Genomic DNA, 19309 nt, shown 5'->3' with positions numbered 1-19309 from the left:
GCCGTTTCTACTGAACCATTTCTGTGTGGATTTTGATATGAGTTTGGAGTCATTATCCTACTGGACCTATGACCAAAACCGAGCTTCCTAGCAGAGGCAACCAGATTTTCTGCCAAGATTTCCTTGTACTTTGTGGACTTAATTGTGGCATTGATCTTAACTCCCCAGGAGCACTGGCAGCAAAACATCTCCAACATATCAATGACCCAGTGCCATATTTGACAGCTATAGGTGCTTTCTCTTGTACGCATTCCTCTTTTGCCACCAGCCATGTCGATGGTGTGTATAGCTAAAACATTACATTTTGGTTTCATCTGACCATAGTACTCTCTTACAGTTATAATTCCAATGAGGTTTAATAACTCAGTAAACCAGTTTTATTTATTGTGCTCAGTAAGGGCTGTCTTTGTGCCATACTTCCAAAGACTTTGCAGGTATAGAGGTGCCATTTTCAACAAATCTCTGCATTTCTAAAACTGTGATCCTTGGTTTACAAGGATCTCCATCACCATATTCCTTACTGTGCATGGAGATAATATGCACCTGTGTCCTCTTTCTGGCAAATTTGCAAATATTCCATATGTTTTACACCTTTATATTATTGCCCTTACAGTGCTAAGTGGTATGTTTAATTGTTTATTTATTTATTTAGTTCCCATTACCAGACTTGTGATGGTCCATACCATTTGTGTCTTCTGAATTGACAGTTCCTTGGCTTTTTCCATGCTGATGGTTGACAAGGGGATCTTGCATGCTTGTTACCTCATTACCTTGCTTACTCCAGTGAAACAAGAAGTGATGGAATGACATAGTTAACATAATATAGTTGATTTCAGTCTAAAGGAACTATGTTAAGTAAAATTGTATTGCCAATTTTACTTTGATTTTATTCACAATAATTGTTGGGGTGCCAATAATTTTCTGAGACCTGTGGTTTTCAGAAAAAATTTGATTACTAAATATAAAATGTTGAAACATGAGAGTAAATATATTGAAATAAAAGTATATAGTTTGAACATAAAATATACATTTGAACATACAGTCAGGTCCATAAATATTGGGATATCGACACAATTATCATCTTTTTGGCTCTATACAACACCACAATGGATTTGAAATTAGACGAACAAGATGTGCTTGAACTGCAACGGTGTAGGAATTACAACAGTTTCTATATGTGCCTCCCACTTTTTAAGGGACCAAAAGTAATGGGACAATTGGCTGCTCAGCTGTTCCATGGCTAGGTGTGTGTTATTCCCTCATTATCTCATTTACAAGGAGCAGATAAAAGGGGTCTAGAGTTCATTTCAAGTGTGCTATTTGCATTTGGAATCTGTTGCTGTCAACTCTCAATATGAGATCCAAAGAGCTGTCACTATCAGTGAAGCAAGCCATCTTTGGCTGAAAAATCTAAACAAACCCATCAGAGAGATAGCAAAAACATTAGGTGTGGCCAAATCAACTGTTTGGAACATTCTTAAAAAGAAAGAATGCACTGGTGAGCTCAGCAACACCAAAAGACCCGGAAGACCACGGAAAACAACTGTGGTGGATGACAGAAGAATTATTTCCCTGGTGAAGAAAAACCCCTTCACAACAGTTGGCCAGATCAAGAACACTCTCCAGGAGGTAGGTGTGTGTGTCAAAGTCAACAATCAAGAGAAGACTTCACCAGAGTGAATACAGGGGGTTCACCACAAGAGGTAAACCATTGGTGAGCCTAAAAAACAGGAAGACCAGATTAGAGTTTGCCAAACAACATCTAAAAAAGCCTTTACAGTTCTGGAACAACATTCTATGGACAGATGAGACAAAGATCAACTTGTACCAGAATGATGGGAAGAGAAGAGTATGGAGAAGGAAAGGAACTGCTCATGATCCAAAACATACCACCTCATCAGTGAAGCATGGTGGTGGTAGTGTCATGGCGTGGGCATGTATGGCTGCCAATGGAACCGGTTCCCTTGTACTTATTGATGATGTGACTGCTGACAAAAGCAGCAGGATGAATTCTGAAGTGTTTCGGGCAATATTATCTGCTCATATTCAGCCAAATGCTTCAGAACTCATTGGACGGCGCTTCACAGTGCAGATGGACAATGACCCGAAGCATCCTGCGAAAGCAACCAAAGAGTTTTTTAAGGCAAAGAAGTGGAATGTTATGCAATGGCCAAGTCAATCATCTGACCTGAATCCGATTGAACATGCATTTCACTTGCTGAAGATAAAACTGAAGGGAAAATGCCCCAAGAACAAGCCGGAACTGAAGACAGTTACAGTAGAGGCCTGGCAGAGCATCACCAGGGATGAAACCCAGCGTCTGGTGATGTCTATGCATTCCAGACTTCAGTCTGTAATTGACTGCAAAGGATTTGCAACCAAGTATTAAAAAGTGAAAGTTTGATTTATGATTGTTAGTTTGTCCCATTACTTTTGGTCCCTTAAAAAGTGGGAGGCACATATAGAAACTGTTGTAATTCCTACACCGTTCACCTGATTTGGATGTAAATACCCTGCAGTTAAAGCACATCTTGTTCATTTCATTTCAAATCCATTGTGGTGGTGTATAGAGCCAAAAAGATGAGAATTGTGTCGATGTCCCAATATTTATGGACCTGACTGTATACTGTAGATCATTATTCATGTTGTTTATTATATGCAGCCTTTTTATCCATATTTATTAAGGGTCACTGATGGAAATTGTGCTTTGAAATAATCCCCAGCAAAATGTGGGGTTTTTTTTCTGACCATTCAGGTAGTCAAGTAATCATAATATCATTGATTATCTCAGGTAGACAGAGCAGTCGTCTGGCAGTCGGGGGTTGTCGGTTCGATCCTGCCCTGGGTGTGTTGAAGTGTCCCTGAGCAAGACACCTAACCCCTAAATGCTCCTGACAAGCTGTTAGGTGACTTGCATGGCAGCCGATCACTGTGGGTATGAATGAGTGAATGAGAAGCATCAATTGTACAGCACTTTGGCGAGATAAATGCCTACCATTTACAAGAGAGACCATAAAATATTTGTGAAGTGCATTGGGAAGAACTAGTTTTTATCTGGGAATTTGGAAATCATTAGATTTATCTGGGAAATTGGTTGGCAGGGGAAATAATGATTAATAATGAGAGGTTTAGCAAATCACAACCATATTTGAAGAGACCAGAGAGCAGGTTAGCCAATCTCAGTTCAAATAGCCCATTAAGAAAAATACAGTATCATTAAACTCAATAGAATTTGCAAAGATAAATTTAATGGAAAGGAACCCAAATTATTGCAGTACTGTAAAATATTGAATCACTACAAAATTAATCTTGGCTTTCTAATGTTTCCTGGCCTATCTGTTGTAATAACATTACACCCGAATAACATTATTGGGGATAGATTCACTGAATCAAGGTTCATGGATCAGAACAGGATCAGCAGTTTTAAGCTAGACATGAATTAAATCCAATTTAGAAAAGAGACTTCTGATATTCATTTGCAAAAGTCCAAAGGCATTTCTTTACTCAAAATCAGCTGCGGATAGACTGTTTGGCAACAGGCACATGATTTGGTTTGATATTTCCATAAATTAAAAGCAAGAGTATAATAACAATTAATTTTGCAGCACGAGCACTAGACTTACCACTCTTTGAAACATCTGGTCTGGGAACAGACTTGGGCTCCAGCAAAGGATTTTAATATCACAAAATGTTGGAGGTGCATTAAGTTCAGAAAGGTAGGTTTGAAAGCTGAGGGGAACGGTTGGAAGCAAACTGATACGGGGAAATCTCATAAATCACAAATCAGTTTTGTAGAATAGTTGTAGAGAATGCAACTATTCCCAGAACGGCCATGGCAGAAGCCAGCGGATAAGAAGTGGACTGGCAGTATCTTAGTGTCAAACCAAGCTGCTGTGATGATTTAGCGGACATGCAGAGAGCCGGGAATGAGCAGCGAGTAATTAAACCCAGCGTGGGGAACCATGCCAGAGAACATGGAACGGCGTGCAAAACGCACCCGCCGTACTATCCATCAAACCGCATTATTGAATTTAGGAATGCACAGGCATACCACAACTCGCACCAGCAAAATCAATGAAAGGGGAAAGATGTGGATGAGCTAATGACAGAGCATGCAGGAGTAAAGGGGCTCTCATATTCAGAGAGGGCAGGGAAATGTCCAAGCAGTTACTGTAATCCAAGTTACTGGTGCCGAGGCAGTAACAGGGGCAGGGAGAAACCCAGTAGTGAAGCTGAGTGCAGCAGTTGATAAGGAAGCAGTTAACACATCCACCATCGCACTTCCACTTCCTAATGAATGTTCAAATCTGAAGCACCCAAAAGATTGTTACCTCTTTAGACGCTAGGACTGATTCCTGGGCCACATAGTCACTGCAGAGGACACAGCCACAGACCAAGGAAAAGCCTCCACAACCAATGACATCACAGGAAAAAGACATGATGTATTACAATTGGAAGACACCATCGTTTACCAAGATAAAGTAATTTATTGGAATGGTAATTTATTGCTCTCTCCAGGCCAAAGAACATCCATGCAAATGCACTCAACCATCAACCAGTTCCCTGCTGAAAATTCCACCTAAGACCAACAGGGATTCTAAGCTTGTTTAACCTGTTTTCAACACTTCAAGTTGGCCAGTTGCTGGTCAAAGCTGGTGTCTAACTTGACAAAGCTGGTCAAAAAGCTGGTAGAATATACCAGTGGTCCAACTGGTGGACTAGATGACAGTAAAAAAACACAGATTAAACAAGCTTGCCCAGCATAGGCAGCAGGGTTATCAACCTGAGGGGCATGTCAGGGAATTAAGAATGTCCAGAGTCTATCCAAAAGGCCTTTGGGTTGTCTTTTTTGGCCAGTTTTTATCAGCTGAAACTGTGATTTGTTTCTGGTTAATGTTCACATTTTGGCATCAGTGATGAAAGAAAATCAGTATTTAATGCACCAGCTCTTCCTAAATGTTCCATGTTGTTCAGGGTTTTACCCTTTGACAAATAGGTTGCTTGGAAAGTCAGTTTTCTAAAACTCCATTAGTTTCAGTTACCAGTAGCGACTGTTCCATCACCATTAGAATGTCCACCTATATTCATAATAATATATAATATAATATTTGTTATATAAAATATAATACCATAATAACATTACTGTCATACAGCCTTTGGTGGTATATAGAATGAAGACAAGTCTTAATGATTAAAACGGTTTGCATTTGGTCAGCCATCGAGGGCTAGAATTAAAATACAAAACGAACAAAACAAAAAAACAATCGTCTCGTCAATAAACAAAACACAACTAAGATAAGCAGTGATTGTCTATTTTCTGGCCATCGGTGCAATTTCTGCTCGTAACTGAAAAAAAAAAAAAAAGCTTCATTCTGTGGACTAGTTTGTTACCACCCACTTGAACCGGAACCTTTTCAATCAAACAGCTTGCACAGTGCAGCCTCTATCTCTGCTACAGTGACAGGAGCGGTGCTGCTAACGATGTTTCGTTAACATCTAAGGTTAGTGTCATTCCCATGTTTATGGGCCAAAATGAGGGTGACACAGTAGCAGATTTCCTCCACTTTCATTTTACGAAAAATAACGACAGCCAGTTAATTGCGTGGGCTGAACACACTTCATCATCGCCTGTCCAAAAACCTGGGAGAAACGAAAGAGAAGAGGGAAACCTTTCTGATTTGTTTTTTTTTCTCCTCAGTTTGTAAATGGCTTTGCATTACTACCGCTGCAATCTTGGACCGGACGAGGGTGTATAACCGATAGGATATTCGGCATAGCAGTTCCACCCTCACTGCTGAAGTCTTTAGCCAGCTACGTTACAGACCGAATTGGACCCGTTTGCGTTTGTACACTAAAGGAAGGTGGATATATTTCAAGTTGCATTAAAAAAGAAACTGAACGATGGGGAACACGACCTCCTGCTGCGTATCCTCTAGCCCCAAGCTCCGGAGAAACGCACACTCGAGGCTTGAGCCCTACCGCCCTGAGCCGGAGCTGAGCAGGGAGGATACGGGCTGTAACCTACAGCACATCAGCGACAGGGAGAATATTGACGGTAAGAGATTAATCTTTGAGGTCGACACAATAAAACGTAAAATATCTAATGAAGGGACAGTAGATGACCATTGCTTCTTTACACCGGTGTAGCAAACTAAATTAATAGGCTACATTTTAAATGTAAGCTAAAGCAAAAATATGCAGTTAAATAAAACGCAGAAAATGCAACACGATGTGTTGGTCATGTAAACAGTTACTACTGTGCCGTGCGAATAAACTAAATGTTTTAAACCAAACAATGTAGGTAGTCTTCAAATCAAGTGACACATGTGGCAGCCAAATTGTTGTTGATTGTTGCGTAATTATAGCCTAATTGCGATTCACTAGTAGCTTATTCACACAACTACAACAAAAAAGCGACAATGCTTTAGCTATTGCTACGACATTTAATTGTAATGTGTATTTCAATATTTTAAAATGCTAGCCAGCAATACCGGAAGACAACGTAGTAAATGAAATGCTTAGGGGAAGCTCAATGTTACAAAAGTCCAGCTATTTCAGAGCATTAGCTACTAGCTAGCTAGGCTACTTCATTTTAGAGAGCGCATTACTCTACCTTATTGCACCCCATTCTCACTAATGCACGCGCGGCTTAGCCTGGGGTATGTTGTACCGATGTTGTAAAGAAGCATGTACTGACAAGTGTGGCTAAATGAAGGATGCAGTAAGAACTAGTTAAGTGTTTTCCAAAGGTTAAATCACCTCCATTAGCCTGCTTGATTACCACAGGGTACGTGAGGAGCAAGGATTTCGTGGGCGTGTCCAACAGCTGTGTGGGGGAAAGAAGCGTTTCGGTAAACCGAGCTACAATTATCATTGATCCTGTTATTTTGCCATAATGTCCAATGGTCAAAGGCCAGGCAAATACTAGGCGTGCGTGTGGGTTCTTTTGGGTGTGCTCAAGTGCTTGGGACATCTCTGGTTATAGGGAGTAAATCAATATCTTTCTTATGTCAGTGACGCTGAATAAGAAATGCAGTTGCAGACTACATTTGCCAATGTGGGGCTCTTTCAAAGAACCATTTTTGAATCAAATTGACCTACTAACAAGTGAGGTAAGAAGTGAAGTCAGTGAGGAAGTGAGGCCATCCGAATAAGCCAGTCCCGAATAAGCCAGTAGGGCTGTGAATTGTTGAAGTCTTTACTTCACGATTTTTGAGTACTAACCTATTAAGGTGCACAACATTTAAATGCTGCTATGAAGCATTCTTGAATAATTTCAGACATTTCTACATTTACGTACCCATTTTGGAAAGCATGGGGTCTGTTCTCTTAACATTCTAAATTGTGAAAACTGGACTGGATCACTGATGCATTTCTTGACCTTGATGGACTTCTGGCTTTATGGCGTTTGGACATTGAATGTAAATTTTTTCTTGAGCGATGTTTACATGCACAACCAGCTTGCTTCATATTTCTTGTGACAGGGTTGGTAGAACTGACAATGTGAGTAAAGTGTTTTGAGACTTAGATTAGTCTGCCTTATAGATGTCTTAATTGTGTATGGAATCAAGTGTGCGGAGACAGACCTGATTATGAATGTTGGCAATAACAGCTTTAGCTAGCTTGTGTAACTCGTCTTGGAGAGAGGATGGGATGATAAAGGTAATATTTCCAAGAGACTTTGGAAGAGCCTGCCCTGCCTGTCTTTGATTTACACCTCTCTTGAAGTCCCGGTATGTACTGTGTTATTATTTTGTTGTGTGCACTTGTGAAAGCAGAAGGCTACACTGTGCCAAGTGGAGCTGTAACTCATCCATGTGTGAGCGAGGAGTGAAGAATCATGTTTCCTCAGAGCAGCATCCTGTGTGTGAATCCAACACCCTCAATGTGTGGCCACTGTGCTTTGAAAAAAGCTGCGCTGCTACAGATATACTAGGTGATATCCCAGCGGTCAGTGTGCGCATTCCAACTGCTTATTTTTTGCCTCCTTTCTCCTTGTTCCTTGTCTGACCTGGTCGTTTGAGGTCTGCCATATTTAAGGAAATTCCAATCCATTAAATATTCCTTCTCTGAGCTAGAAGCCAAGCTAGGAGGTTCCTGAAGAGCACGCACTCCCTTTGCGGAAGTATTTTTTTTTGGAACGCGTGACATAAATGATCGACCTGTGGATCCACCTTTCCCCATCTGTCACGCATCTGCCACATCTGAAACTGACGTTTCTTCGAACTGACGTTTGAAGGAGCGAGGACATTCCATTTGCCTAATTCACCGTTTCTCGATTTGCCTCCTTTTCTTGCTTTCTTTTTTGGCCTCCACCGATGGTGGAGCTAGGACCAAGAAAAGGAAGAAGGAGGTTGGAGGTTTACTTTCAGATGGCTAACACACTGGCTGGTGAAGGACGCCATCACTTGCCTTGTTGGTTCCTTTGTTTTGTTTTTTTCTTTGTAAAAACCATGCTGGATTGACCTTCTAGTATCTAGAGCTTAATAAGGACAGCTTTTTGTGAAGCAACCTAGGATTTTAAAGAAGTGCTGTGTACCCACTACTAATTCAATATATCTGGAAGATGAGAAACGGCAAGTGAAGTGTCATGTGACTACAGTCACTTCCCTGTGCTTGAAACAATTCAATGCGGAAATATGGACAGACATGAGGGAGGGGTGCAGGTAAAAAAAACAAAAAAAACATTTTTTTGGAATTTGTGTCACACAAGCATTAGCAGCTTTGCTAATAGTAATCGACATGGAAATGTTTTATCCACTGAGTGGGATCAGTAAATTGGGCCATGCTTATATTTGGATGAAGGTTACCAACACCAACCTCACCCCCGGTAGGTTACAGTTTCAGGTGTATGGCAGTTGCACTTTTGAGTTGGTCCGGCAACCATCCATTGGTACGAATGGAGAATTCACAAAATGCGATTTGTACAGTATCCTCGGGTTAAGAACTTATGCCAAGCAGATGCATCATGTAAATGTGATTGTGGAAGGCTGTACCAGTCTGGGCGGAGGTCTGTTCACACAGTGTTCAGTTGGAGCCAGCCAAGGCAAAACAGGGCTCGATCATGTGCTCAGTCACCACTGGGAATTAACACACTTATTGTGAGCGCAACAGGGAGTCCCAATAACAGGAACCATTGTCTGGAAATAAAGAGTCTCTATTAAACTTCTCCTTTCAAGGTTTCAGTAAAGTAGCATCTGTTTACCATGAGACCCAGGCCTGGAGTGCAAATGCAGAAACGTATTCAATGCAGATATTCCACTGGTTTTACTAGGGAAAAAAATCTTGTATTTCTCTTTTGTCATACATGAGATGTTTGATTGTACCATAAATAAAAAGAAAATTATTTGTTATTTAGCTGGCACTTTTATCCAAAGCGACTTAGAGTTGATCAGAATAAGCAGTGGACAACCCCCCAGAGCAGTGTGAGGGTAAGGGTCTTGCTTGAGGGCCCAACAGCTGTGCGGATCTTATCATGGCTACATGGGCTTGATTCACCAACCTTCCAGGTCCCGGTCATATACCGTAGCCACTAGGGTACAGGCTGTTCCAATGTAAACTGTAAATGTAAATGTAAACTACTTGTAGTTCTGCTTTTTAAAGTTGTTTTTTAAGCTGTTACAGCTGTTCTTCACTGCGCTGACTAAGTACAAACACACCCACTCGAATGAGAGGCATGGCACTCTCATGCTGTCACAGTAACTGCCGCATGATTATAGCATTGGAAGGAGAAGCTTGTTACAGGAAACCTTATATTATATTTCTGTTGCTTGAGTGAGCAGTGAGTGATGGGCACATCGCTGCTTTGTAGAAAGCGCAGGCTTAACCTGTTTGTTTGTAGGACACTGCTGTCCATGCGCCATTTAGATGTGTCCCACTGTCTGTTTCTTTTACAGGCTGAAGCTTGCACGCCTTGTGCCTTTCGGCTTATTTTTATAAAGTAACATTTTTATTTATTTATTTGTTTCCCCGTTTTCTCCCAATTTTCTCCCAATTGTACCCTATCTGTTCCAATTACCCATGCTAACTACTTAGGATACACCATCTACGTCCTCATCCCTTGACGGCCTAGTGATCCATAGGACATCACGCCAGCCTATGACCGTGATTCCAAGGCGATTAGGGCCCAGCTATATATACGGCGATCCTACGATCCCTGCTGGGTCCCTCCCCCTGCCCTCGGAGCTGTTCCCACATGTGCCGGCCAAACTCCACCTGCATTGGACTTATGCATTGTGACCCTGGAGAGTTAAATGTTAGCTTGTTTTGTGAGCATCAGTGGTTTAGTGATGGCTGCAGCAGGTGGGTCCTGTCTGGATTCAGGCGTTGTCGTAGATTAAGACACAGGGCCCAGGAGGACACTGACATGATTTGATGTAGTGCGAGTGTGTATTAGCATTCAATCAACATTGCATGGTGCATGGATACAGCAATGCCTAACAGTTTTGCACTGGTACAGCTGGTGTTAGCTGTGATTTGAGGCTCCTGAATAATTCACTGCAAAGCCACAGACAAAAATACCCATGTACTGTATACTAAACATACTGAAGACTGTCTGACATCTCCATGCTATTTTCCAACAGGACAGCAGTGAGACGTCTGCTTCTTGTAATGAAAAGCCCCCTCCTCTTCCACTATGATCTTTAGGACTGCTATTGGACCCAAAAATGGCTCCACCTCTTCCTCTCTGTGGGATCTTCTTAACAGTTTTGTCTTCCTGAAAAGCCTGTTCACGAATACATTCAGCGAAACTCCAATACGTATATTGAAGTACAATAAATAGAGACATTTTTGGATACATAATTTTCTCATTCAGTGCCCTCATAGTCCATATTTGGGAGCATACTAATACAGTAATAGTTGTTCCTATGGGGAGTAAGGTATTTAATTGGTTGTTATGAGTCAGGTGATTGACTCCACATGGTAGGTACTTATGGTTTTATGAAGCCTCACTTTACTGTTTAACTAATATGACCACTGCAGGGCTCTACAGTGCTCCCATTTTAGGAGTGTTTGCTAGCTAGAAAAATAACTTTTCAAATAGCACATCTACTAATTATGATGCATTATTGTGCTCCTACATTTTTCAACTATGTGGAAGCATATGTGCTCAATGAAAAAAAAACTGTTAGCATGGAGCTATGCACTGTGCACCAGGAAGGCCTGTTTTGAGAAGTGGACCTATTCATAGCACTTATGCACGCTAATGCATTGTATGTTGCATGATGCACCTGAGTAATTATAATATTGCAAGGCCTTTGAAAAAGCCAGAAAGCCTAAAGCCAAAATATTGAGTTAACATTAGTGTCCATTTGTTTTTTGCTTTTACAGTAGTCCTATCTGGCCTCTTAAGTGATTAATCTCTTAATCCCAATGATATTTGTTGATGTCCTTGTCTATGGCTGTATTTCTGTTCTTACCTGGAGGTAAATCCAGCTAGGATTAACTGTATTCAGGAGCCTCTGTGTGTCTTCTATGTAGAATCAAAGCTACAGCAGTGCACTGGAATGACTTCAATTACTTCAAATCAGTTTGGCTGTTTCGCTGTAAAGTTATCTCTTATATCTTAGCTCTATACCAGAGATCAAATGTGGCCCTCAAATCCAAATTCAGCCCTGTTTTTTTCCCTCTCGGGTAATTAACTGAACAATCAGTGCTACTGTATTCACACTCGTCTCCCAGGTGAAGGGCGGGTGGAAAACCGGCAGTTCTGGTCTATACCTTCTCTCAGTTGATCCATAATACATATGCTCAGGGCCTGTCTCTGGCTGACATTGACAATTTGAAGGATGTGCTATAATGAGAACCTTCTGTAGTACTTTTTCAGGTGGACTGTATAGGTTTAGCCTGGTTTGGAATCGCTGGGAGGGTTTTGCACATCATTCCAGGTAGTGTCATTAGGCAACATGTAGGCATTGGGTCAAAGTGATGAAATTTTGCTGAAGGGCCCATACATCATTATTCATACTTTCATACTATCAGAAGGGCACTAAAAATGTGATCTATAGATGGCTTGGCTTGCGCACTTAGGAACACTGGAGCTACTCCTTCCTCCAGGAAGGGATATTCAGTACTACCGTGCTGTCTGCTCTGGCCAATTTTAATATAAGCTCATCTCCTGGGTGGGAAACCAGCACAGGCTTGTCTGGCTGCTTCTTTTGAAGAACCTCAGAGTGCTGTTATTTTCAACTCCCTCCGACAGCCTCAGCATCTAGAACAGCAATAAGGTGGAGATGAAAGCTACTGGCTCTGCTCAGAATGGACAGTCAGCAACTTGCTAAGCAGCCTGTGGAATAAGAGGCATGGCAGTTCCGGCATTGATGGAGGTGTATCTGGTGCTATGCTATGTTAAGGAAGGATTAACAGTAGCTGAGGAATTAGTCATTTGAAGTTGAACATTGCATGATTTGCTTCGCTTCTCAAACCTGCTGATGCAAGCAGGTCAGCCCACATCCACACATGAAAACTTGCATGGGAAAATTTACTGATATCACTCGGGTTTGGATATTTATATAGTAGTTGTAGTTGTCGTATTTCACTATCTGTTCAACTAGTGAATACTAACATTTTTCTGCAGAAATGTCAGCTGCAGCTATAAAAGTCAAAATATCAACAATAATTACAGTATGCCTCTTATTTTAAAGTGCAAATTGTTTTAAGTGCCAAAATATTACTGGGCTTGTTTACGTTGTTGTTAGCCATCATAATTAATGTCATGATACTTTCATAAAGTTAAACGGTTAAAATGTTACACAAGTGCACTAGTAGTTTTCAGATTAAACGAAAAGGAGCGACCTTAAGTATTTGAACAAAAGATGGTGGTGGCCCTTGATCTGAAAAATATGTAATACTCTAAAGGTAAGCTATTAGGATATGCTTTGTGGTCCTAATAAAACAAAGCCAAGATACTTGGGGTATCCCCTTTTTGTATATTGCCACACAAGTGTCAGTTTCATTTTTGTGATTGCATCACATCATACATCTTCCAGAAGTTGCTATTTCCACCCATTAATTTTGCATCACCATCCTCGAGGACATTAGCTTGGCTTTGACACGTGTGGAAAAACATTCGCTTTAACACATATGGGAAGAATAGCAGTCAAACCTGTAAAGGTGAGTGGCCCTTTGGTCTTCCCCCCTCACCTAGAGTCTTTTTGAAAAGAGACATCAAGTCACAACCTGCGTTCAGATTGACAGCTCAGGGTTTCCCATAAGGCATTGTGAATCAGATTTTGAATGATGAAAGCGCGACTTGGACTTCTGACAGATTGAGAACTGTGGGAGACCGTTCATTTATTCACAACTCCTTCCCGCTTGTGCAGTGTGAAATGGAGGTCAGTCCTTGATGGGAAGCTTTGAGTGGGTACAAATGTGGCCCAGAGTGAAATTTGCATCAGCTCTAGCTGGTTTGGATCTTGGGTTTCCGTCTATAATGCATGTAACCGTGTCCCTGGCTTGTGACTGGGGGCAAATTAGACCTTAGGACTCCTGACTGAATCAATGGGATGGCTGTCGCTCTCAAGGAGGTCAGAAGGACTGCTAGAGTGTCACACATTCATCTCAAGCACCCGTAAGAATTTGAATGATCATATCTGATTGGACACATGGCTGAGATGATTACATGGTGTTATCCATCAATCCAGTGTCCACTGGCTGAAATATCACAGGGCAGAATAATCTGATTGAACAATAAGCACTCCGTCATACAATTATGTTGTAATTTGATTTCACTTCCATTTCTGTTTTTTTCCGCCCACCGTATAGTCAAACTATATAGCCTGCTACATACTGTGGGATCTGTATATATACAGTACAAGAGCATTATTAGCATATTATTCTTGGATAAAGGCATTGGTGAATGACCATTAACTTAATAATTGTCTAATAGCAATTATATAAAAGTTAGTTAGAACATGTATAGACTTGCATAAAATCAGTAAAACAAGCACATATAGGTAGGTACACAGTAAAATGTCCGGTGTTAATTCTGGCCATAGTGGACTCATATAAACTCTGCAAGTGTTGATTTAACACTGAACATTTTACTGTGTGCATATGAACGTTTCTCTCTGACAGTGTTGTCCGACATGCTCCAGTGAAGAACAGGAGGGTTTACTTGGTGCTCTTCGGGAGTTCACTATGAAGCCACCATATTGATGACTGTCAGGACGGGTGACCTCTTCTCCCAGCATTATGATTAGACTGAGCCTGGTTTTAAAGCAATTCTTTCCCTTAGCTTCCCACCAAGAACTCAAACCGCTCACTATTTTTAACTGACCTGCTACCGTATTGTTAAAACTTTCAAGATAAGCTTTCATGTGAGGCAGGAAGATCCTTCTGATGCAGAAGCAGGTCATGAATGAATGTGAACTGTGTGGGTGGGGAGTGAAATAAAGAAGACTTCCGACTGATTATTGAGCCATATCTGATTTTCTTTCCATATCTCATATGAGAGGGAGAGCTTTAGGCGTTGTGTGTTTGATGACAGAATGCCATTGGCTGGCCCTTTGGCCCATTGAGGGGAGTGTATTGGCTGGTCTACTACATTAAAGGATGACAGCTTTACTCTAGTAGTGTATTGTGCTGATGTTTCTTAAGGGCAGTGTCTACACCAAACACCAAAGTAAGACATTTAAAACACTAATAGAATGCTGGTGGTATAGGAAAAAAAAAATGTATCTTTATAATGATATGTCATAATAATTGTCTTGGAAGTCATTCAGTAAGGAACACATATTTGTGGGGCTATTTAAATTGGTTTGTCTTCATAGACCTTAGCTGTACTATTTATCACCTGCAATTGAGCGGCTTTTAATAATCTCATGTATACCTAATCAGCTGTGCTGTTTTTGCTTTTATGATTTCATGCCCCAGCCCCTTTGATCTCATTTTAATCTTCCATTTCCATGGCTATATCCAATATATTAATGCCCACCCACACCCACTTATACCTCCCCATCTTTCGTAACCAGGTAGCTGTCTAGCTTGCCTTAGCCCCGTCATCAGGGCTCGAGCTGAAATTATGCAAATGTGGGATGTTGTTTGTGTTTTCCTTAATGTCACACAGATGTGGTGATAGGCACGCTATTTCCTGGGGCCAATCTGTTCCTCATGAGCAACTTCCCTGCTACCCTCCGCACCTGTTTTAAACCTGTAACCCTCTTTCAGGCACGTCTTTCACGCAGAGCGACATGGGACTTTATCTGTTGCTTCCCCCCCTGTTTTTTTTTTGAGCTTCTGCATATTAAGTAGAAACCGCAATTACCCCTTGAATCCGTATCAGCCTTCTACATACCTGGTCTACTGAGGGAAGAATGAGATGAATATTAATGGTCGCAGTGCTTGTTGTGTATTGTGAAACAACAGGAGGGTTTACTTCCCTTTGGTGCTCTTTGGGAGTTCACTGTGAAGCCACCATCTTGATGACTGTCAGGAAGTGTGACCCAGCTTCACTCGCTGGCAATGGAGGGAAAGCTCTTCTTCCATCTTTATGATTAGCCTGAGCCTGGTTTTGAAGCAATTATTTCCTAATCTTCCCACCAAAGTAGAAACCGCAATTACCCCTTGAATCAGTACCAGTCTTCTACATACCTGGTCTACTGAGGGAAGAATGAGATGGATATGAATGGTCTCAGTGCTTGTTGTGTAATGTCAATAGACCTGTCGGGGGAATTGGAAAGGATAACCTGTTGCACTTTGGGGAGTCGTTATCATTGTCACTTTACAGCCATGAAACGGGCAACTGCATGCAATCTAATGAAAAATTGATTGTGACCAATTAGCCATCCTGTTGTAACAGCGGTGGCTAAATTTGCCTGAAACCATCTTGGGCATATGTGTTCTCTGTGTAATGAATTGAAATCAATTGTACACGAGCTCTCCAAATGAAAGCAATTGACTGTAAACTGTTGCTGCATGAATATTTAACACTGTGGTGCTGAGTTCCTCCAAGAGGGCGAAAAGAGAGGATTTGAGTGATTTTTATGCGCAATATAAGATTTTTTTTATTATTTATAAACAAGCTAGCAAACCTTTACAAAAGGCAGCAAGACCCTTCCCCGACTAAACACAGACCTGTATGTTACAGGGTTTGTGCGTGCGTAGACTATTCCTAGACGGCCATCTTGATCATCTTCTATGGTGCCTGGTGTCGGCGATAATAAAGCCGATTTACACCGTGGATTTCAGTCATTTGAACATGCAGCGGGGGCTGTATAAGATCCTTCCTGTGGAGTATTTCGCAAAAACATTTCTCTCCGTGAAATTCCAAATTGATTTCAAGCTATATTGACCTGTATCTATAAAATCATAACAAGTAAATGTCTAATGTTTCATACACCCAGGTGCTTTTTTCGTGGAACTACTCTGACTGACTGGCCACTTTGCCAGTAATGGGGTGCACCAGGTGCCAGGCGTTTCATTAAGGCACTTTGTAAGTGTGCTATGCAGAGGGCTATGAAGAGACACGCCAATATATATTGCAAATGTGGCAAGGGTATTGTTGCTGGTAAAATCCAGTGCTACATTCTGCATCTGTACAGTTTGTGTCCAAACTCAAATAAAGTGCACGGTCATGTTCAGAATGGTCTTGACTTGTGGGAAGTCAGTGGAAAGGAAAATTCATGCCAAACTCATTGTAGTTCCCTGGTCTCAAGTTCTCGTGTGCCATCTCAAATTCTGTGAAGAGGGATTTCTCTACTGTAAATAATTAGGAATGTGTAACTTCAGGCTAGAACAATGTTGAGTCCCAGAGTAGAGCTGTTCCAAGGGATATGGTTTTCAGGAGAAAATTAAGGGCGTTCGGACAACCAGAAATTTGACACGCCACATTAAATCCCCATTTAAATTGTTTCTTTGTTTCGGTTAAACTCTCATGAAAACACACAGTCTGCCCTTGGAAAGAAGCCCTGGTGGCTTGAACCTGCAGCCCCAATATCAAGGTTTTAAAAGGCTTGATTTATGTGATGTGATTGAGATTATGAGGCCATGAGGTTCAGGATAGTTTACCAAGTTACAATTTGTAGATAGCCATTAAGTATGCTATGTGCTTCCCTCATGACACTGTTTGGCCTAAAGGTTTGTTGAAGCTGGTTTATTTCTGTGTGTATGCGTCTTTGTAATAGTTGTGTGTGATACCATATTTGTGAGAAGTAGACCCTGCACGTCAGATATCTGCTCCTTCATAACTAACTTCATAACTTAACATAACATGTCCTAGTTTTATTTTTCTCATCATCTTATGGTGGCAAAACTTTCTTTTTACACTACTGTGTATAGGCTACTACTTGGTCATAAACAGAATAATTGATTGCTTACCATCGGCATCTGTTAAATGACTAGTCTGACCCTGGAAGTAAATTATTTAAACTCAATACAACAGCTTGTGGGAATCTTTTGGATATAATGAGTAGTCTGACCTAATGTTACACATGTGCTTTTAATTGTGTGTAAACTAAAAGTCATCCTATTCAAGAACTCTTTCATTCTGTATAACACCCATATGAACCCAAGATACATCACAAGCTTAAAATGGAAATACTGTATCAGAAAATCATTGCTTTTATCTAGTCTTGCGCATGTTGCTAACAAACATGCAATTTTTTTTAGTATGACTCCGATCAACTTGATAAAGTTCATCCTCTGCCTTTTTTATTTTATTTTATTTTATTATTTTACACTGACCCTGGTATTATTCTAGACCAAGGTTGAAATGGATCCCTGGGTGCACAATTGCAAGTGTATTGTTTACCAAGGCAATCCTGTTTATCATGGCTTCTAAACTGATGCTGTAAATTCTGCAGATGTCCCCCCCACCCCATCCTATCGCTATCTCACAGTTTTCATATAAAAACTAAACGCTGCAATATTGATTGCATTCCATGAAACAACAACTCCCAGCTGAGCAGTTGCATATATATACTTGACAGAACAATGGAAAACATCTGTTGAATCATCATGTACAGTAATGATTCAGGTTTGCCCTCGATCCTCAAAGCGTTCTGTGTATGTTTAATGTGGTAGGTGGAATGAGTTTCCTTGGCCTTAAAAATAAAGATGAAGCAGAGGTCAAAGTGTGTGCATTGCATGAAGCACAAACTAGATCCAGTGTTCAAGGGCGAGTGGTCAGTCAATGAGCCCGTTAACCTGCATACTTGTTTGTGTGTTTCTGTATACACACACACACATACACGTACACATATTGTATTCCATAAAACAACAATTCCCAGCTGAGCAGTTGCATATATGTACTTGACAGAACAATGGAAAACATCTGTTGAATCATCATCTACAGTAATGATTCAGGTTTGTCCTTGAACACATGCGTGTGTGTGTGTGTGTGTGTGTGTGTGTGTGTGTGTGTGTGTGTGTGTGTGTGTGTGTGTGTGTGTGTCCTTGTCTGCGTGTGAGCACCCGTGTGTCTGTGCGTGCACCCACATGTGCGTGTGTGAAAGCATTTTTGCAATATTACGATGTCGGGGCAGTGCAGCCAGAGATATGTCACAGGGACCTCAGGTGGTTGAGCAGTTGCTTTTTGAGATGACCTGGGAAATTCAGTCACACATAAATTTTGCAGTACTGTATATTCTCTCTGGTTGTTTTACATTACTCATTGTCGATTTAATGTGTATTAATACATAATTAATTAGCTTTTGTAGAACGTTGAACACGGAGGCTGATGTTTTTCTGAAGGTATTACTGTTCTCTGTTAGGAACAGTGGTGGCAGCATTGTGGATCAGTAACCTGTCTCATTACCATTCATATAATGTGTAAATTATACCAGTGAACATCACCAAAAGTAATTTCCCTTTGGAATATAGCAGCAGACCGCACTGATGGATTTTTACAGAAGCTGTATGAACAAAGCGTATATGTTAGCAACACTGGGTATGCTGTTGAATGAGCTGTCAAGTTTCTGACAACCTTACTGCATCTAATGTCTTGAGCAATGGCTACCATTGTTGGTTTAAGATTGCCTGTTATAGTACCACAGCATACTTTGCAGACACCTTGTTCTTGGGAAGATTACAAAACAGTTTGCATTTGTTTTAGCTTTTTTTCCCCCCTAGTTTCATAGCAGGGTAATGTGTGAGGAAATTTTGGTTGCAACCACTCTCTGAAGCACTCTGACATCTGGTTTCAAGTATAGCTACCATATCAGTGGCACATCGCTGCAAGAGACTCATGGGCGTGTGGATGGGACGGGAGGAAAGGCTTCTTGTCTGAGTCTCATGTTAAGGATGCAAGAAACCATGTGTGAATTGCCCAACATGCTTAAAAGCAGGTCAGATCTGCAGCTGTATTCCTCCC

At 41.0% G+C, this 19309-nt stretch overlaps 1 protein-coding gene across 3 annotated transcripts in view; it reads left to right on the top strand.

The window, feature by feature from the left end:
* Positions 1 to 5421: 5421 nt before the first annotated feature.
* ccny (cyclin Y) overlaps positions 5422 to 19309 on the top strand; it is a 54062-nt gene continuing 40174 nt past the window's right edge. For 2 of the 3 annotated variants that reach the window (XM_061238877.1, XM_061238874.1), the window contains exon 1: positions 5446 to 6055. In XM_061238877.1, coding sequence (XP_061094861.1) covers positions 5902 to 6055 — 154 coding nt within the window. In that variant the 5' untranslated portion in view covers positions 5446 to 5901. Of the gene's footprint in view, positions 6056 to 19309 lie in introns of all 3 variants that reach the window. The other variant, XM_061238875.1, reaches the window with a different exon arrangement.

This window comes from Conger conger, chromosome 4 (genome assembly GCF_963514075.1).
Source record: "Conger conger chromosome 4, fConCon1.1, whole genome shotgun sequence".
NCBI classification, from domain to species: Eukaryota; Metazoa; Chordata; class Actinopteri; order Anguilliformes; family Congridae; genus Conger; species Conger conger.
This window is presented reverse-complemented; position numbering and strand designations above follow the sequence as displayed.